The sequence below is a fragment of the Muscardinus avellanarius genome (genome assembly GCF_963383645.1).
Source record: "Muscardinus avellanarius genome assembly, chromosome: 13".
NCBI lineage: Eukaryota > Metazoa > Chordata > Mammalia > Rodentia > Gliridae > Muscardinus > Muscardinus avellanarius.
This window is the reverse complement of record NC_137799.1, coordinates 95,195,384-95,216,315: the sequence shown is the minus strand read 5'-3', so window position 1 is coordinate 95,216,315 and position 20,932 is coordinate 95,195,384. Positions and strand designations below refer to the sequence as shown.

General features: G+C 51.8%; 1 protein-coding gene across 1 annotated transcript in view; it reads left to right on the top strand.

The window, feature by feature from the left end:
- The window catches only part of SHC3 (SHC adaptor protein 3), a gene marked incomplete at both ends in the record, with an annotated part of 85,568 nt that overhangs the window by 34,828 nt on the left and 29,808 nt on the right, over positions 1 to 20,932 (top strand). Inside the window, 4 exons of the mRNA XM_080708602.1 lie at positions 4,376 to 4,439; positions 9,449 to 9,568; positions 13,125 to 13,178; positions 16,963 to 17,014. Coding sequence (XP_080564728.1) covers positions 4,376 to 4,439; positions 9,449 to 9,568; positions 13,125 to 13,178; positions 16,963 to 17,014 — 290 coding nt within the window. The remainder of the gene's footprint in view (positions 1 to 4,375; positions 4,440 to 9,448; positions 9,569 to 13,124; positions 13,179 to 16,962; positions 17,015 to 20,932) is intronic.

Below are 20,932 nucleotides of genomic sequence, written 5' to 3'. Positions count from 1 at the left end.
GGGAGGCAGGAGACATCATGTATTCCTGTGGACATCATTCATTCTCTGTGGGACTTTATGGGGCTGTGGTCATTTGGCCCTTCTTTTCCATATGACCAACATAGCCAGCCTCATCTGGATGCCTTTCTGCTCTGCCCCCTCTTCTTCCTCTTCCTCCTCCTCCCCCTCCTCTTCTTCCTCTTCCTCCTTCTTCCCCTCTTCTTCCTCCTCCTCCTTCCCTCCTCTTCTTCCTCCTCTTCCTTCCCCTCTTCTTCCTCCTCCTCCTTCTCTTCCTCCTCCTCCTTCTCTTCCTCCTCCTCCTTCTCTTCCTCCTCCTCCTCCTCCCCGCCCTCCTCCTCTACCTCTTCTTTCACTTATTTGGTGCTTATTTTTTAATTGTGGTACAACATACATATGTAAGATGAATCTTACCACTTTGCCATCTCCAGCGTCTAGTTCCGTCTAGCTCCTGCTGTGCAGCCGTGGCCGCCCTCCGTCCACACAACTCTCTCTCACTGCGAAGCTGAGACGGTCCTCGTTAAGCAGTGGTGCTCAGCTGCGGAGGCCGCCTTGGCTGTTTCTAAATAAAAATAAAGCAGGGCTGGGGATGGAGCTCAGAGGTAGAATGCCTTTGGGTTCAAGCTTCAGTTGAAGACGGTGTCTTCTCTCTTACCTCGCAGGCCCGCTCTGCCACACCTCTTGCTGTCTGAGCGGCCTCGCTGGCTTCCCTCTCGGGTTTGTGCGCTTGGCTCTGCTTGAGATTTCTGCCCTCTTGGGCTTCTCTTCTCCCTCCAGGCGCTTCTGCTATTGTATTGTGCTTCTTTCTGTGATATTAAAGATTTTTTAAACAGAAAGATCATTGTGTCCATGGAGTATTTATTATTCTTCCCCCTTCTCCTCTTCCTCCAGCGTCTTCCCTTCTTCCTTCTTCACGTGATTCTGGGGATTGAGCCCAGGGCCATTCTACCTCTGAGCTACATCTCTAGCCCTCTTATATATTTTTTTTAAATTTTGAAACAAGGTCTTGCTAAATTGCTGAGGCTGGCCTCAAACCTGTGCTCTTCCTGTCTCAGCCTCCCGAACACTGGGATTATAGGTGTGCGTCGCCATACCTGGCTTGGAGTATCTATTCCTATGAATTTATACTTTGGTCTCTTGTATTCTGTATTAATGGTCCTCTACCACTAGTTTGTAATAATATCTGTAGTTGTCTTATGATTAATAAGACGCTGATAAATGAGGCTATTTTGAGATGAGCCAGGTAGACCACCAGGGGGCAGGTGTGTGGGAGCTGGGCGCCCTCCCCTCTTGACCACTGGCCCTGAGGTCTTTGTTCCCACAGTTGTCTGACAGTGAATGGGGAGGTGAGAGGTGTTTGTTGTGTGTTGACTGTTATGTGTTGATTCACTGTGTCCTCTCTGATTGAGAAGTCGGAAAGTTAGTTTGTTTCTATTTTATTTTAATCTTTAGGTGTTACTGGGAATTGAACCAATGGAACTCTGCCACTGAGCTATATATACTCTCAGTCCTTTTTTTATTTTTTAAACAAGGCCCAGCCAGGCATGGTGGCACATGCTTGTAATCCCAGCATTTGGGAGGCTGAGACAGGAGGATCACGGTTGACAGGAGGATCACGGTTCGCGGTCAGCCTCAGCTACTTAGTGAGGCCCTTTGCAACTTAGTGAGACCCTGTTTCCAAATAAAGAATAAAAAATAGGGCAGGGGGGTGTAGCTCAGAGGTCAAATGCCCTTGGGTTTTCCATCCCCAGACCCACAAAATAAGAATATATATATATATATATATATATATATATATATATATATATACACAAACAAGGCCCAGGCTGGACTTGAACTTGTGGCCCTCCTGCCTCACCTGCCCCAGTAGGAACTTTAGCTGCACTTGTGGTTTTACCAAGGACTTGCTGACAATCTGTGGGTCCAAAGATGTCTGGAGTCGCTTGATGTGTCTGCATCGGTGCGTGTGCCCGGGTTGGGCACGTATGTGCTCAGAGAATCAGGTGGCAGGGCATGGGGGCACGTGAGCTCAGCCGCGGCCTCTCAAGAAGAAGGTTGAATCAACAGTGGACTTTGCAGTGGCCTGGGCTCCCACACGACTCTGTTTATTCTCCTGTAATTTTCTGGAGACATATGATGCTTGAGATCATACGTGAATCCAAATCTGTCAGGCGCGGTGGCGCACGCTCGTCATCCCAGCATTCGGGAGGCTGAGACAGGAGGATCACGGTTTGCGGACAGCCTAAGGTACTTAGTGAGGCCCTCTGCAACTCAGTGAGACCCTGTTTCAAAATAAAGAATAAAAGGTAGGGCTGGGGGTGTAACGCAGAGGTAGAGTGCCCCTGGGTTCCACCCTCGGTACTGCAAAAAAGAAAAAATTGGGGTCAGCATTTTCAAATGCCTGCGTGTGGTTTCTCCATCATCTTGACGTTTTCTCCGTTGTTGTGCGGGGTTGGGAAGCTCTCCCTGCATCTCTCTGGGCTCCGGACTTTGAAGCCCTCTGGGGCTCATCTCCTCGTCATGTCTCGCCCAGGCCGTCGCAGAGGCGAGCTGTTTACTTTCAAGCGATCCCTTCCTGGTCGCCACGGTCCACCAGTCTGTCACCGCCCGCCCTCCACCCTCCTGCCACAGACCCCGTCCACCAGTCCCCCAACAGTGTCCCTTTGGCAGGGACAGGGCCTGGCATGGAGTAGCCAGTGCTGTTCCGTGGACCTACTAGGTGCAGGCCCTCATCTCCGGCTCGTCCGCTTGCCCAGGGGGTCCTCCTCCTCCCAAATGCGCTTGTGTTTATACCACAGTGCTCCTCGGCGTACAAGCCCAGTGAGTGGAAAGGGCACTGGATGCTCTTCAGGGGATCCTGTGGACGGGCCGAGGACACAGAAGCACGGGGACCCTACTTACAGAGCTATGATTACTAGAGAGAGGCCAGACAGGCGCACGGGGAGGCAGGGTTTAATTAGCGCGCCTTTATGCACACGGTGGAACCTACACCGAACCCCACTAACATGTATGATTAGTGCATGCTAAGAAAACTTAAAAATATTTCTTTTTATGGTACTGGAGATTGAACCCAGGGGACTTCTACTTCCAAACCATACTCCCAGCCCTTTTTATTTTAATTAATTAATTAATTTATTTATTTGTGGTGCTGGGGATAGAACCCAGGGGTATTCTACCTCTGAGTTACACCCCCAGCCCTATTTTTTTATTCTTTATTTTGAAACAGGGTCTCACTGAGTTGCAAAGGGCCTCACTAATCTTCCTGTCTCAGACTCCCAAATGCTGGGATCACAAGTCTACACTATCACGCCTGGCTCCCTTTATTTATTTATTTATTTATTTATTTATTTATTTTTTATTTTTGGTGGTACTGGGGTTCCTGGAAGCCCTTCTACCTCTGGGCTACACTCCCAGACCTATTTTATATTTTTGAAACAGGGTCTCTTACGCCAGCGCGGCTGGCTTCGAACCTGCGCGATCCTCCTGTCTCCGCCTCCCAAGCGCGGGGATTACAAGCGTGCGCCACCACGCCCGGCCTCCCTTTTTATTTTTGAAACTGGGTCTCGCTGGGTTGCTGAGAATCTCACTACGTTAGGCTGGTCTCAAACCTGTGATCCTTCTGTCTTAGCCTCCCAAATACTGGGGTTACAGGTGTGTGCCACCATGCTTGGCTTAAAAAGTAAAATATTTTTAAAACCTAAAGCTTACCAGTAGAAACGTGGAAAGGGATTTGGGGAGGGAGATTGGCAGGGGAGGAGGAGGCCTGATAAAGGAATCAGTTCAAACAATCCTATGTATATCTGCGAAGCTAACACAATTTTAACTTCACGAGTAGGGAGAGAGAGGGAGTGGGGCAAGATCTCGTTTGCATCTCTCTAGACTTCAGAGTGACGTATGGTTAACACACAAATCAAAGTTTATTCTAAGAGCACAAGACTGGAACTTAAAATTCTAAGCGTGGTTTTCGCCAGTGCGTATCGCTCTCACACCTGTGGCAAATGAAGCCATGGTGAAGTTGGGGACATGTTTATCACCGCAGAAGCTGGGGGTCCAGCCACAGGGTCCGGCTTGCTCCATCCGAGCCCCGTCCGCGGGATCCTGGTCACTAGGTGGCTTCTGTACAGGCTTGGCCCAAGGGCCTTGAAACAAAGCGCTTTCAAGGGCGCTGATCTTACAGGGCCGCCTGGGCCTGGCCCACAGCCCGCGGGGGCCGAGATGCCCTGGGCCTCGCAGGAGAGCTGGCTGCGCTCCGCGTGTCCATTGTCCACGCGGAAAGAAGCAGGGGCGGCTTTCTCTGGGCGTTCAGGTGGGGGGTCTCTGGCTTATGTAGTGCCGACTGACGGTGTGATAAAATGGCTCTCTCTCCCTGTCCCCCCAGGGAAGCCATCAGCCGAGTCTGCGAAGCTGTCCCGGGAGCCAAAGGCGCCTTCAAGAAGAGGAAGGTACGCTCGAGTGCGCATGCGCGCCGGGGCGTCTCTGATTGGCCGGCCTGTTCCTACCCGCGGTTTTTTGTCGAGGTTCTGTGGCCTCGACATTGTTATTTCAGTATATATATATATACACACACACAAAGGATTGAACCCAGGATGTTCTCTACTTCTGAGCAACACCCCCAGCCCTTTTTATTCTTTTATATATATATTTTTATTTTTCGGAGACAAAGAGGTTTATTTAAGAAAGTGAGGAATACAATACATGTTTGAAGGAGAATGTGGGCAATTTCAAGAGAGAGAGAGTGTGATAGAGGGAGAGAGGGAGAAAGAATGAGAGAAAGGAGAAAAACCCCTTTTAATTAATAATTAATTAATTATTGCTGTACTGGGATGGAACCCAGGGGCATTCTACCTCCGAGCGACAGCGACTCCCTCAGCCCTATTTTTTTAATTCTTTTTTATTTTGAAACAGGGTCTCATTGAGTTGCAAAGGGCCTCACTAAGTAGTAGCTGAGGCTGTTCGTGAATCACGATCCTCCTGTCTCAGCCTCTCAAATGCTGGGATTACAAGCGTAAGTGTGCGCCATCATGCCAGGCTCCCTTTTTATTTTTGAGACAGGATCTTGCTAAGTTGCTGAGGCTGACTTCAAACCTGGAATCCTCCTGTCTCAGCCTCCCGAATACTGCGATTATAGGTATGCACCCCACCTATAATGCACCCACCTATAAATGGCTTGTCATTTCTTTTTATTTCTTTTTACATCTTTATTAGTGCATTGCAGCTATGCATCGTAGGAGCACGCTGTTGGCCTGACCCTTCACCATTCCTCCCTACGCCTCCTCATTCCTTTCTTTTTGGGGGGGCACTGGGAAATTGAACCCAGAGCATTCTACCTTTGAGTTCCCCCACCCCGGCCATATTTTATTTTTATTTGGAAACGGGCTCGCTAGGTTGCTGAGTCTTACTATTTGCTAAGACTGCCCTGGAACTTGTGATCCTCCTGTCTCGGCCTCCCAAATACTGGGATGACAGGGGTGCGCCACCACGCCCAGCCAACCCTTGACCTTTTTAAAAGCAAAGAGAACTGAGATTGCTCTCTGTCCTGTGGCTGGGGTAGGGAACGTCACCGCCAGTCAGAAGCAGCTGCTTAAACCCTGCGGATATCTATCCGGCGCACACATGGCCACGCGTGCCGCTGAGCGCTTTACGTATATCCCTTAAGCACGACAGCTCATGGCGGGCATCCCAGGTGTGCGGGCGAATTTTGTTTTTTAAATTCACTTCATTTTGCTGACTTGATGTTAATGAAAATTATTCCAAAGTCATTCTTAGGTAAGAAAGGAAAAATCCCACCCAAAAAGGAAAGGGCGTCTGCGTGTCTTCATAGCGATGAGCGCACATCCTCACATTTTGTCTTCATAACTAAAATTTATCAAATACATCCACTCGCTCTCTCCGGAGAACTCTTTAGACGAAGGCCACCCAGTCAAATCTGTGATGGAGGCGGCTGCAGGCAGAGCGCACAGCGGCCCCAGCCGCCCCAATCCGTAGAGAATGTTTAGCAGCCAGCTCTCAGAGCTGGCAGGGGAGGGAGAGGCGCGGAAGCCTAGCGTTTGCCCATTTCTGGGTAGTGACTACTTCTGGACCTACGTTCCTAGCAGTGTGATGTCTCTGGAACAGAGTGAAGAAGCAGAACACGGCCGTGCCTCATACATAGCACCTCCAACCCGAAGGCCGGTAGATTAACAGAAAAGCAGAGTTACTATTTATTAGTGGGGTACTAGAGACTGAACCCACGGCTCTTCTACCTCTGGCTATGCTCTCAGCCCTATTTAACTTTTTTATTTGGAAACAGGGTCTCGCTAAGTTCTCAAGGTTAGTGTCAAACTCTCAATCCTTTTGTGTTAGCTTCCCAAGTACGGGGATTGCAGGCGTGCCCACCAGGATTGCTTAGTTAGTACTTAATGTAGCAAAAGCATTAGGATAGGAGGTGCACTGAGTATTTATTATCTGGTTTTTAAATGTAATCTAAACTTTAATTGTGAGTTTGCCTGAACTGATATTTAATAACAGCTGTGTTTACCCATCAGCTATTAACTTAATACCTGGCTCTTGTTATCTGGTGCTAGCCAGCTCTGCACCCGTGGGACTCCATGTTGCAGGCGATAAACGCAGGGGCAGAGATGAGAAGCCGACAACAGGTGGTGGAGCTGGGGCTGAGCCAGCCCACCCGCCTCGGAGGAGGAGAGCTCTACTGTGATCTACAAGTTACCATCCCAAGAATAGTGGGACTAGGAGAAACATTTCAAATAAAGAGAAATCATAGAGACGCCCTCTTTGGTTAGACATCTTGTAAACACGTAACTCAGTACCCAGGACAGTGACTCTTCTAGGCCTGGACAGAAGCGTGGGGGAAGCATAGCCCAGAGAGCTCTGGCTCTGCCCGAGGCCGAGCGTCTTCCTGTCTGGCTCCTCGGGGCAGCTGTGAGCTTGGCTCGGCCCTTCCTTGGCTGGGGATAGCCATGCGCCCACAGGACAACTGGGTTTCAGGCAGAGAGCTTAGGCTGGCAGCTCAGGTGTGCCAGTTTCTATCTGGTCCACCCCCTGGGCATGTTCCAGCCCGAAGGAAGCTCTGGAATCTCCAATTCAGGAACCTGGGAGGCATCTGAGGACAGAGACAGTACCAGCAGGTCTTGGGACGCCCTCAAGGGCCTCTAGGAAGGAGATGGAAACAGCACAGGTTTCTGGGCCTCATCTGGGGCGCACTTGAGTCTCGTGGGTGGGCAGCATCGCTATTTCTGAAGATCTCTTTCAGGAGTGTTAACCAAATATATATTGGCACGGAGATCAAAGGTGTAGCATGTAGCTGGAAGCAAAGAACTGTGGTCCAGGACACTGAACCAGGGCAGATCTCAGTAGTGTCCCGAGGTGAGCGCAGGAAAGGTCTTTTTTTTTTTTTTTCTTTAAATGGAGGATTTCCATAAAAAGTTGTTTTTGGAGGCAGTTCACTGGCTGAGCAGAAATTCTAACCTCAAACTCATTCTGATGGACCAGATAATGAGGGTACTCCCAACTGAGAGTACAGAAGCCGTGAACACTGATGTCATGGCTTATCTGGTCCCTTGGACATTCTGAGGCTCGACCTCCAGCAGGTGGGGTGTGGCCCTCACTGTCTCCCACGCCCGCAGAGGAGCCCAGCTTCACTTTTCTCCCTCTCCTCTCCTCTCCTCTCCTCTCCTCTCCTCTCCTCTCCTCTCCTCTCCTCTTCTTTTCTCTTTATGGTACTGAGGACTGAAGCCAGGGGTGTTCTACTTCTAAGCTATACCTCCAGCCCCCTTTTTTGTTTCTTATTTTGAAATACGGTCTCACTAAGATGCTGAAGGTCTTTCTAAGTTGCTGAGGCCAGTCTTGAACCTGAGATCCTCCTGTCTCAGCCTCCTAACCCCTGGGATTAGGAGGCATACGCCACCGTGCTTTATCTCCTTTTCCAGGAGATTAAAAAGGAGGTGTCTGGTTAGAAACTAGCTATCATGTTGAAAGGGCGATGTCCTGTCTAATCCAGGCTGAAAGGATGGGTAGTTAGGTCCACAGGGCGGAGGGATGACTGGACATGCTCCCCGGGGACTTGGGGGAACGCGTCTGGCTGGGAAACGCCACCCTCAGACTCCTGCACTGAGTGGCTGGGGACACCAGTGGCAGCCAGCCTGGGCCCCTCCATCCTGCGCTGGCCCAGGCCATGGACTTCTCTCTGGGTTCTCCCCGTGAGCCCTGGCCAGGAAGGTGCTTTGGACCAAGGATGTGTGGTCCGTTTCCTTCAGCAGGGAGCATGCCCGTCACCCTCTGGGATTGCTCAGAAGCCTCAGAGCGGGTCTGCTTTAGGCTTCCTCGAGAGGTAGTATCACTTTCGGCATGCTCGGTGTGGTACCCACCCAGGGGGTTTACCTCCATTGCTGCACTCCCAGCCCTTCTTATCTTTTGTTTTGAAACGGGGTCTAGCTAGGTTGCTGAGAATTTGGCTAAGTTGCCGAGGCTGGCCTCAAACCTGTAATCTTCCTGGCTCAGCCTCCCAAGTACCGGGCTTACAGGCATGAGCCACCATGCCCGGCTTAAAGTCAGATTTTGAGTCTGCAAAGCCTCCCTGTCTCTGGCCTGGTTTACATCCAAGGGACCCCCAGGAAACACCCGCACATGGCCAGAGGCAGCCAGAAAGACTGGCACCTCGGCTGCCGAGGAGCCCTCATCTGTATTTCCATATTAGTTAGGTCTTTCACAGTTTGCATCTTGCATATTCTAGTGTGTGTGTGTGTGTGTGTGTGTGTGTGTGTGTGTGTGTGTTTTACTGGGGATGGAACCCAAGGGACTTCTACCTCCGGGCTATACTCCCAGACCTATTTTCTATTTTATTTGGAAACAGGGTCTCACTAAGTTGCTGAGAGCCTCACTAAGTAGCTGAGGCTGGCTTCGAACCTGTGCGGTCCTCCTGTCTCAGCCTCCCAAGCGCGGGGATCACAAGCATGCGCCACCACGCCCGGCTTCTTGCATATTCTAGAAAGTGCATATCTTAAGGTTAGCCCCATCCTCCCAGCTGTCATTTTCTATTTGTCTTTTTGTGCCCAAGGGGGAGGAGCAGTCAGTGAGGGTCTGGGGTGTGGCTGATACCCGTGTCTCCATCCATCTATCTATCTATCTATCTATCTATCTATCTATCTATCTATCTATTTATTGTGGTTCTGGGGATGGAACCCAGGAGCAATCTACCTCCAAGCTACGCTCTCAGCCCTATTTTTGTTCTTTATTTTGAAACAGGGTCTCACTGAGTTGCAAAGGGCCTCACTAAGTAGCTGAGGCTGTCTGCAAACCGCGGTCCTCCTGTCTCGGCCTCCCAAATGCTGGGATTAGAAGCGTGCGCCACCATGCCCGGCCATGTCTCCATCGTTTTAGATGAGAGCAACACAGAACTCCCAACAGGGTGGCCCCCGCTAAATAAAAGCTAAAATAATGTTTTTGGATTTCACAGCCTCCGAGCAAAATGCTGTCCAATATCCTGGGGAAGAGCAACCTCCAGTTTGCCGGGATGAACATCTCTCTGACCATCTCCACCGCCAGCCTCAACCTGCGGACCCCCGACTCCAAACAGGTGTGCCTCGTCCAGCTCCCGCCACCCTCCAAGAGACCCAGCTAGGGCTGGTCCCGGCTGCCTGCCCGCGGCTTTACCAGGCCCTGCACAATGCCTTCACGTCCAGTCTCAACTGGCCTGTGCACCTGGTTGGCCACTTGGAAGGGTCACCAGGACAGTGGGTGATGAGATCCGTTCTCTCTACTTCTGCGATGTTACCTTTTTGTTTTCGTTGTTGGTTTGTGCAGTATCACCGATGAAATTGTTGGTTTATTTGCAAGGCAAAAAAAGGACAACATTGTGCCTAAGTCTTCTCTTAATGTCCTTTCCCTTTTATAACCCCATTTCAGTGGTTTTAAAGACCATGATTCTGGGTCGGGCGTGGTGGCGCACACTTGTAACCCCAGCATTCGGGAGGCTGAGACCGGAGGATCGTGGTTCGCGGACAGCCTCAGCTACTACTTAGTGAGGCCCTCTGCAACTCAGTGAGACCCTGTTTCAAAATAAAGAAGAAAAATAGGGCTGGGGGCATCGCTCGGAGGTAGAATGCCCCTGGGTTCCATCCCCAGTACTGCAAAAAGTAAATAAATAAAGAGCATGTTTCTATCAGCTTTTTTTTTTTTTTTTTTTGGTGGTACTGGGGTTCCTGGAAGCCCTTCTACCTCCGGGCTTCCAGACCTATTTTTGGGTCCCAGACCTATTTTTGCATTTTGCATTTTTATTTGGAAACAGGGTCTCCTAAGCCAGCGCGCGGGGCTAGCTTCGAACCTGCGCGATCCTCCTGTCTCTGCCTCCCAAGCGCGGGGATTACAAGCGTGCGCCACCACGCCCGGCTCTATCAGCTTTGAGGGGGCTGGCACACCCTGGTTTAATTGACAGTATCTTTCCTTCCACGGTATCTTCCGGGGTTGCAGAGCTGATGAGATGCAACATACCCACGGTACAGACGGGATGGAGTGATTTCAAGTCAACAGAGCTGTCTGGCCATGTTTATTAAGGCAAATTTTATCTGGGATGTTTGTGTTCCTGGGCAGTATCTGTCCATGTTTCTCTGATCTATCATTAGTTTCTTTAGCTGGAAAAATGGGCATATGAGTAGCTCTCCCGGCTACCGACGGGACAGTTCTGAAGGTCGGATGAGGCCACGGATGTGGGGACATTTGGGCCACGTGAAGGGAGACGTGGGTGCTGTCCACGCTCTGCCCTGGCAGGGTGGGCAGGGAACAGGTGTCACCTCTGTGTGGCACACTCATGGCTGTGGCCGTGTCACTGGAGACATCCGTGGTCACCCATCCTGCTGTGTGGGCTTCCGTGTACTTGTTTCCGGAGCTCCAGGTCAGCACGCAGCACCCCCAGCGTCACTTCTTCCTCCAACTCCCACCCAAGAATTAGAAATCGATTCTAGATCTGGTGGGGAAAGGGGAAGCGGCATCTGGGCTTTGTTTGAACATAACTGAACGCCATCATCACTCCTTTCTTTTGTTCTCCTAGATAACCCCTCTCTCTTCACGTTAATTCTTCTAGCGGTTGAGTGATTAGCCCCCAAGGTTGTGGATTAAGAATGCTGAGCAAACTGGGCGTGATGGCACATGCCTTTAATCCTGGTACTTGGGAGGCTGAGGCCAACCCCAGCAACCTGGCAAGACCTTGTTTCAAAATTTAAAAAGAGGCTGGGGTGTAGCTTGGAGGTGGAATGTTTCTGGGTTCAATCTCCAGTACCCCAAACAAACAAACAAACCCCTAAAAACAGCAAAGAAATGAATGCTGGGCGGCTCCGCCTTCTCCTGGTGACTCCGGTCGGCCACTCAGCCACGGCCACTCATTTCCCCTCCTCTCCACTTCCTGCTCCTTGGGAATCTTGTTTCTGGGAGGCCTCAGACTCTAGCCCTTGAGTCTGTGGGATCTTGTCGTCCCTGAGTACCTTTCTCCCTTACTCCCACCTGAATAAAAGAGAAGGGGTAGGGTGGACGGACGGAGCGGGGCCAATGCTCCCAGCACCGTGGGGCCAGAGGGCTGCATCCGTCACACCTCCCTGCTGCTGGGTTAGGTGTGTGGCTCCGGGTGCTTCCTCCAGACACCCGGGCTGCCAGTTCCAAGGGGGCAGCGCAGTCTGGGGCAGGTCCAGCAGAGGCTCCGGCCACGTGCCCTTGACTTCAGGGCGGGACTGTCGCCAATTGAGAACGCTTCGACGACATACCACTCCTTCTCCAGAGGGAGCAGACAGATGGCGCCCACTCCACTCCACTCCACTCCACGGAGGTCGTGAAGCCCTTGAAGCAGAAACGCAAAACGCATGCTTCTGCAAGAGTCAGTTCACTTCTACCTTGCCACTCGACGTGGCCGCGTACAGAGATGTGCGAATGGTCAGCATCGTGTTGACCAAATGTGATTTCCACTTAGTCCGCCTAAGTCAGCTTCCCATTTAATTTCTAACCCCAGTTCAGGAGCTGCCTTATAAGCAAAACTTAAATATGCACACAATTGAATACACGGAAATTAGTTATGCAAAATTAAAAACCTTGGGAGCCCCGTTTCTCGTTAATTGGCCGTCCATCTCCTCCCGGCTCTCAGGCTCTGTCTGTGTCCGGTCTCCAGGCAATATCTAGAGCGACTATTATTAGTAAGTGCCCGGGGCCGGCGCTGGCCACCCGGAGAGCCTCGGAGCTTAGTCATTTGTCCATCCTGTTTCCCCGGATCCTGAAGTTTCACAAATGCCAACAACCAGAGTAGGTGTTTAAAAAGGGCTCTTTCATCTTATAATTCGGTTATATTTTGAGTCTTACCGGTATGATCAGGGCTGCGTCAGTTCTCCTGCCTGCTTGAGGACGGGGCCCTGAGGAGCCTGTGCAGAAATAAACCTGGTGTGGGGATGGAGACCAGCGCTCTCTCCCGCCCCCGGAAGGGTTCTTCACTGCCATCCCATTGTCTTTAGAAGATAGAAATAGCACAGGAGACTTAATATGGCTCGTTAAATTTAGGGCAGCTCCTCGCTAACTTAGCATCTACCAATTCCACTGTATGCTGCACTTGACAAGGCGAATGGAAATTTCCCATTTTAAAATTAACTCGGAATGTGCGTTCTGGCGTTTCGGTTGGTAAATGTCAGGAGGCTCGACGTGGCGCTGACTTGGAATCCTGGACGCGGGTGGGCCACTGCCCCATCCTGCCTGGGGGCCCCGTGTATTTTTGGAAACAGGCTTGGTGTGTGGGTGAGACTGTCCTCCCCAGGAGTGAGGCTGCTGGACCGGCCCCAGGTGCCGCGTGGACGGCAGGTCCGCCTTGCGCGCCTCCTGGGGGCAGCGGCTTGTCCCTCCTGGCGTCGGGGCCTCACCTGTGAGGGATTGCTGTGGCTGCTATTTGGCAGTTGGGGAGGATTTGGTGAAGTCGCTCTGGCCAGCTGGCTGGGTCACAGCCATGGACCAGGAAGGGGGAATGGAAGCTGCTCTCTTGTTATGACCTGACAGTTTTGTTCGTGTGGCCCCAGTTTTCAGGAAAACTTGCCTGCCAACAAACAGTTGGTTCTGCACGGTGGAGAGGGCAGTAACAGCACATCTCCTTCTTCTTTTGTGCTTGACAGATTATAGCGAATCACCGCATGCAGTCCATCTCCTTCGCCTCTGGGGGAGACCCGGTAAGTGCCTGGGGCTGGTTTCTCCTCCTCTCGCTGGGGATTTTGGTGAGGGGATGCCTAGTTAAAGTGCGCTCCTTAAGACACTATGAAAGACTGAATTGTGATGCCAGCTATTTTCCCCTCTGGGTTTTTTAATTTCTTCTTATCATTTCTTTTGGAGTGGTCCTTCTTATGACAAGAACCTACCATTAATTTTTCTTCACTAGGCAAAAGCTGTCAGACATTCTGAAAGCATTGACTTTCTTGAGGTTTTTTATTTTTGTAGTACTGGTTATTGAACCCAGGAACATTCTACCTCTGAGCTATGAATATTTACAGCCCTTCTTTTCTTTCTTTCTTTCTTTTTTATTTTGAAATAGGGTCTCTCCAGGTTGCTGAGAATCTCACTAAGTTGACCAGGCTGGCCTCGAACCCAAGCTCCTCCTGTCTCAGCCTCCCAAGCACTAGGATTACAGGCATGTGCCACCATGCAGGTTTACATAAAGCCTCAGCAATGTAGTGAGGCCTGTTTCAAATTAAAAAAAAAAATAGAATAGGGCTGGGAGTGTAGCTTAGGTAGAACACCCCTGGGTTCAATCCCCAATACTAAAACAAACAAACAACAAAAAATACTGAAAAATTGCCTCCAAGATTTCAACCCAAATACATATTAGGTTGTGCATGGCATGGCGTTCTATTCCAAATTGATTTTTAACCATGATTTTAACCCATCCCAATGGTAGATAATTACTTATTTTGGTTCTGGAGGTTGAGCCTGGGGACACTCTACCACAAAGCTACACCCCAGCCCTTTTTATTTTGAAACAGAGTCTCACTAAGTTGCTGAGGTCGGCCTTCAGCCTGCGATCCTCCAGGCCCAACCTCCCAAGTACTGCGATTGCAGGTGTGCGCCATTGTGCCCAGCTGGTAGATGCTTTCAATAAAACCAACAGTTCTAGTTGTAGCCCTTGTGCTCCCGGTAAGTGCGTGCGTCACTTCATTGCCGGGTTGCTCAGCCTACCCAGGAGCAAAATGGTAGCTAGAAAGGCCCACAAAGACACCCTGGAAAACACTATTAATCCTTCCCAAAGGAGACTTTATAACACTTATAATATTCCACGATTAGCAGTTCTATTAGCGTTGTTCGATTTTGAATTTTTCCTTTCCATGATAACCTTTAAAATTGCAAAAATTTGTGAAAAGACCACCCAGAGGGTGCTAGAACAGTGGCTAGGCCCCCAGGCCCCTGGGGATGAGAACGGGCTGGAACAAGTGCAGAGAAGGCGCTTTGAACCCCTTGGGCCCTTGAGCCCCTGTGGGAGTTGGTGGGCTCACTGTGTACCTGGCCATGTCAGCAACATCGTTTGAAATTCTTTTTGTTTTGTTTTGTTTTTTTCTTGGTATTGGGGATCAAACCCAGGGACATTCTACCTCTGGGCTATACCCTCAGCCCTATTTCTTCTCCTTTATTTTGAAACGAGATCTTACTAAGTTGTGGAGGGCCTCACTAAGTAGCTGAGGGTGGCCTTGAAGCTACGATCTTTCTGTCTCAGCCTCCCAAGTATCAGCATGAACCACAACACCAGGCTAAACATTTTTTTTTAAATATAAGGGTTTCATTAAGTTGAGATTTTTGATAAGTTGCTGAGGCTGGCCTGTCTCAGCCTCCCAAATACTGGGATTACAGGTATGCGCCACCAGACCTGGCTCATATTAAGTTTGTTTGTTTGTTTTGGTGCTGGGCATTGGGCCTAGGAGCATTCTATCTCTGAACTACACCGCAGCCCCACAGCCCTGCTTTTTATTTTTATTTAGAAGCACTGTCTCGCTAGGTTAATGAGAGTCTCACTACTTGCTGAACCTGCAGTCCTCTTCAAGTCTCAGCCCCCGAGTATTGACATAACAAGCATGTGCCACCGCGCCTGGGTCATATTAAATTTTAAAGGTTATCGTGGAAAGGGAAAATTCAAAATCAAACAACGCATTCTGGCGACATCTAAAATACCAGAGAGTCCACCCCAGGGGGCCATGGTTCTCAGTCCAAGAAGCACCGCTGCTCTTTAAGAGCCTTAGAGACCCCAAGAGCCTCCAGTGATCACCCTGCAGGGAGCGGGAAGGCTCTGCCATCGCAGCCGCCGTCCATGTTTTTGCCAGTGGCTTCACATCCTCACGGGCCTCTCCCGGAAGGAGATGAGCAGGCAGGCAGCCCTTCAGACTCTCCACCCTCCTGCTGGCGTAGCGGAATCACGGCTGAGCTCTTCGGGGCGTTAGATACTATTTGGGAAATTAGCAGCAAAACTAGGCTGCCTTCACCAAGTGCCCCTGGGAGGTGGTTTTTCTGATGTTTCCAACTGTCAGATTGACAGAGAGTTAGGATGATGATTGACTTGTCTTGTTTTTTGTCTAAAAACGAGCTGGCGCAGGGCTGTTCCAGCATACCATTAAGGTTTATTTTTAAATTTTATTTTATCGGAGCCCTCTAGTCTCACATCACAATGTGGATCCTGTTGACAGCGGCATGCATCCACACGGTACTGGTGCCCCGCCACCCGCCTCCCTTTTCCCTCCTCCAGTACCGAGTGTCCAGGTCGACAGTGTTATGTTCACATGTCTACGCATATTCAAATGTAGCTTTTCCATGAGTAAACCTCAGCCTTCTTCCTCTTCTCCCTTCCTTCCTGGTTTTGCTGAGGTTTCCCCTTAAAAGACTAAAATCATTACTTATGTATAGGAAGAAAAGAAACATCTTACCTCAGTTGCCCATGAGGGGGTGTTTGCAACTAACCCTTCAACGTCCACTCTGTTTTTTTTCCCCGAACCAGCTGCTTATCAGAGCGTGGTCCCCAGTCCAGTGGCAGTTGTAATGGGTCAGCGGTCACTTGTGTGGCCTGAGGGTCATACCAGAACCGCCGGATGGGGCACTGTAGGGTGCAGCCAGCAGTCTGTCTTAACGGGGCTTGCAGGGGAGTCTGGCACGGACTCACATTCAAGGGCCCGTGGTGTCAACATTATTGAGAGCGGGTTCTCAACTGTGGTAGTATGTACCTAGGAGCTTTTTAAAAAATATTTATTGGTGCACTGTAGTCATACATCTTATGGAGTACAAGATGGTGGAGGCATACATGCACACACCACCCACTTAGCCCTTATCCGCTTCCGGCCCCCTTCCCTCCCCCTCCCTCCTTCTCATGCTTGGCTTAGTGATTGACACTGAGATGTTTGTTAAGTACATCGTGTGCATTAGAGGATTCCCTCTTCCCCTCCCGTCCCCTCAGCTAGGTCGCCTTATTTGCTCATTTATAGTATCTCCTTCTTCATCTAGAGCTCCTTCTGTGACCCATTGCCTCCCTAGCTTCCACATATTTGGGAGAGAACCAATTTCTTACTTTTTTGTGCCTGACTAATCTCACTCAGGAGCTTCTAAAATCTCCACTGCCCAGGGCTCACCTCCAAAGCCAGCTAAACCGGATGATCTGTGCAGGGACTCCAACGCCAGTGCTCTTAGAGGATCCCAGGAGATGGGATGCTCCTGGCTGCTCCAAGCGACGCATGGACGGACAGTCAGTCCAGCAAGGGCTGGCTGGAAAGGCAGAGCCTCAGGCCCTGTCTGGACGTGCCGGCCCAGAGTCTGCACTGGCCGGCCTCCGGCCCGCATGCCAGAGTGAGGCTGTCTGGGCTGGGCTCTCTGGGGCGGTGTTTGCTTCTCGAGCCGCGCTGGACAGATATTCCTCGGCCTGCACGCAGTGCACACAGCCCTGAAGCCGCCTCCGCCAAAGCGTGACGCAGACTTCTTTTTTCTTAACAGGACACGACAGACTACGTTGCCTACGTAGCCAAGGACCCCGTCAACCGCAGAGGTAAGCGCCGCGTGGCCTGCGTCCTTGCGCACGGCGCACCTGGCTCAGAACAAGCAGGTGCCGTATAGTGCTGTGAGGTGTCACTGGGTCAGCAAGAGCAGCAGTGTCCTGGCCGAGCCAGGAGATGCCGGATGTCGCTGAGTTTCAACGCACACTTGTATCCAGATGGCGACAGGTTGAGATGCCTGACTTATACGTTGGCAGTGCCCACCTGCGCTGACGGTGTCCTGGGGTATGCCCGGAGACTCCATGGTGGCTCACCTCCTGCCCAGCCTCAGCTCTCTGTACGTGTAGACTGCGGGGCCAGCTGAGCCCTAATGCCGCCTGGCCTAGCTTTCACCCAGCGCCCATGGCAGGGTGCTTCCTCCATGAGGCTGCCTGGGCCTCCAGCCACAGGCGGGATCGGGACGTCACTCACAGACCCAGACCCGATGGATGATCACACATTTGGAGGGTGGGGCTGACCACGCTCCTCCCGAACGTCCACGCCACTGCTGTTACCGAAAACCCCTCGATAAGGCTGAGGGTGGGTTTGCAGCCCCACAAAAGAGCATCTCCCACTACCCGGCTGGCCCTGGCCGCCTCCGGCCCCTCCCACGAATCAGCTGATTTCCCAGGTTGCTCGGCATGATTTCTTTCTTTCTTTCTTTCTTTTTTTTTCTTTTTTTCTTTCTTTTTTTTTTTTGGTGGTACTGGGGTTCCTGGAAGCCCTTCTACCTCTGGGCTACACTTCCAGACCTATTTTTTAAAAATATTTTTAAAATTTGGAAACAGGGTCTCCTAAGCCAGCAAGGCTGGCTCCGAACCTGCGCGATCCTCCTGTCTCCGCCTCCCAAGCATGGGGATTACAAGCGTGCCCACCACGCCCGGCAGTCGGCATGATTTCGAACTCCATATATTTCCCCGTCCTTTTATTTTGTTGTTGTTTTTTTTTTTAATTTAAAAACAGAGTCTCACTAAGTTGCTGAGGCCAGCCTTGAACCTGTGATCCTTCTGTCTCAGCCTCTCAAGTACTGGGATTCTAGGCTTATGCCAACATGCCTGGCTTCTCCCGATTTACTATTCTATATAAATTCGATCTCCACATTCTGTCTTGCCACACTCTGCCGAGCCCTTTATCAAGGATGTATTTTCAAGACAACTTACAGACAGATTAATCCAGGATGGGGCCCTCCCTGCAGGGACTCCCGGCTCCATCACTCTTCAGCTTGACGTCACACGGCTCCTGACTTGTCCTGGAGAAGTGTTTTCAGACTGAGGAGGCTAGACAGCTGGTGTCCACGACTCTCCCAAAGTGAACCCAACCTGGTTGTAAAATCTTTCCTTCCACGGACGTGGATGAGGATTATTCTCCGCCTGGAACGTCACTCACCTGGGCTGGTGAGCGGTGAGCTGGGCTGACTCTCCTCCTGTGGCGTCTTAAGCTTGAAGACGACATGGCCACACAGCAGACGCTGGCCACTGTTCTTCCCACGCAAGTGTCGGCGTCACCACGAAGCTCATTTTGGGGTGGGGGGCCAGGGCGCGTCTATCTATGGTCAGAGCCCTTCCTCCTGTTGTAGTGTCGCGTTTGCATTTCTCAGCAGTGGCGAGCTGATTACCGAGTTGTGAGGGGAAAACCGAGGGGCTGGGTGGTCTCCAGGAGCCCAGGGTGGCCCCGCGGTGCCTCGACCCCTCCACCTCTCCGGCGGAGAGGTGCACGGTCCAGAGTTGACTTGGGAACGGAGTGAGTTTCTGGAGCAGAGCACATGTTACCAAAGGAATCCTCAGACTTGCGGCGATGGCACTGCTTTGTCCACCCCCGGGGGCTGTGAAGCCTCAGGACTCCCGAGAACGCATGCGTCGCCCCCTTGCAGGCCCAGTCACCCTGCCATCACTTGGCCTGGCAGGGCCCGAGCCTCGCTGAGCGGGGCCCTTGCACCTGGGGCCTGACGCTGCCCCAGAACGCCTGGGCTTCCCCGACGGCGCCTCCCCAGGCCTCCCGCTCTCAGACGTGGGGAAGGCGAGTGGTGAGAACGGGCACCCCTCGGACGAGCCGCCTTCTTCTACCTGAAACGCAGACCTACTGTGTGCAGTATGTCATTATTGCCATGAACTGCCTTCTGAAGCAAGACTGCAGGGCACCAAGTATCAAAAACCTCATACAGCTGTACACTAAAATGGGCAGAATTTTCGCTGTGCAAATTATCTCTTAAAAAAGCAAACAAACCCACTTTTTTTTTTTTTTAAAAAAAAGGCAACCTACAGCTTTTCTTCTTAAAACAACCATACTCTTCGACCCCTCCCCACTCTTGCTTTCTGGTTCTCCAACGTATTGACCAGTCAGTTCTTCTGAGCCGTGTGTGTTGCTGCAGAACAGCCGTGAGCGAGGCTAGAAGCCAGAGGACAGGTCGGGGACAGAGCGTCGTCCTGGCTTTGCCTCCTTTCAGTCCGAATTCCTACTTCCTGATTAGCCAGAAAAACGCCTCCATCCCCAGCAGTCCACGACCCAGGCAACGGTGACAGCCGCTTCATATGGGCTTGCTCTGTGAATGCCCAGGGTGATACTTTATAAATAACATCTGTAACAAATAAAATAAGCAATAATAATAAAAAAAGGGACCCAGAGCACCTGTGTCTTTGTAAGATGAACCCCTTGGCTGTCGGGAAACCTCCAGTGGATTACAGTCGGAGGCAAGAGGACGCTCCTGCGTGCTCTTCCTAGGAAGCCCTGTCTCGTGTTCACCTGGAGCCGGGAGGAGCCTGCGGCCCGGCCGCCCTCTGGGTGCTCGCTGTGCACCGAGAAGGCAGAGCGGCCGTGGTCTCTGCACCGTGTGGAGGTGGCGGCCTCCCTGGTCCCGAGGCTCCTCCTGCAGAGACGGCACCATTGGGCGTCTCCGCAGTCGCTGCTTGTTCATGACCAAGTGAGCCTGCGCCTCACGGAGACAGCGCTGGGGCTCCTGGGAGAGGCCACCTGGGAAACAGCCACATGGCAGCAAGAGGTGAGATGTGGCGGCCCCTGTGCTCCTCCAGAGAGAGCCCCGACTCGCGCCGAGCCCCAGGTGCTTGTCAGCACAGACAGGACAGAGCGAGTCCCGCATGTCACTGGTTTCCATTCATCCTCAAAACAGGATGTGCGCTCCTGCGGCCCGGGCAGAGGCGCGGGTTTTGGGAACAAGAGATGGAGCATCACAGAAAGAGCCCCGCAGCCCGAGGGTGACCTCAGGCCCTCCCTGCGGTCGGTGGGTCGGGGCTAAGGCACAGCGCCCGCCCTGGGTGGCTCACCGGGGCTGAGGCCTCTCGTTTTCCGGAAGGACTGGCCTTGTTCTCGAGGTTTGTTTGATGATGGGGCGTGTAGCAGGAGTGGCTTCATTTTGGTCTGGTCCGCTGGGCCTGGGGCAGGAGCTCCGTACAGACACAGACCTCAATCGTCGTGTTTAACGCGCTGAGCAGGTCGCCAACCTGCAGCTCTCCAGGGAGACAGGTGACTGGCTAAGACTCCGCTGAAGGGGCGCTGGGGGTGGGTTTCAGGAAGTTCCCAAGGCTCTGGAGAAGCGTCACGTCCGCACAAGACGGAGGCCCTCGCCGTCCTCCTCCCATCAGCCTTCCTTGTCTGGGGGCTTCCGTGACTTCACGCCACAAACTTCACACCAGGACGGCACAGCGTGTCCTGTGATGGCTGCAGCCTGCCCCAGAGCAGTCAGACACCCCTCCTGGCCTCTCCCCGCCTCTGAGCACTGCTTCTGGCCTGGGACAGCCCGGGCTTTCATCTGCTCTTTCTTGAAAGCTGCCTTTCTTCCAAGTGCTAACCAGGCCTGACCCTGCTTAGCTTCCGAGATCAGACGGGATCAGATACGTTCAGGGTGGTATGGCTGCAGACCAGAGGATTGCGGTTTGCGGACAGCCTCAGCTACTTAGTGAGGCCCTCTGCAACTCAGT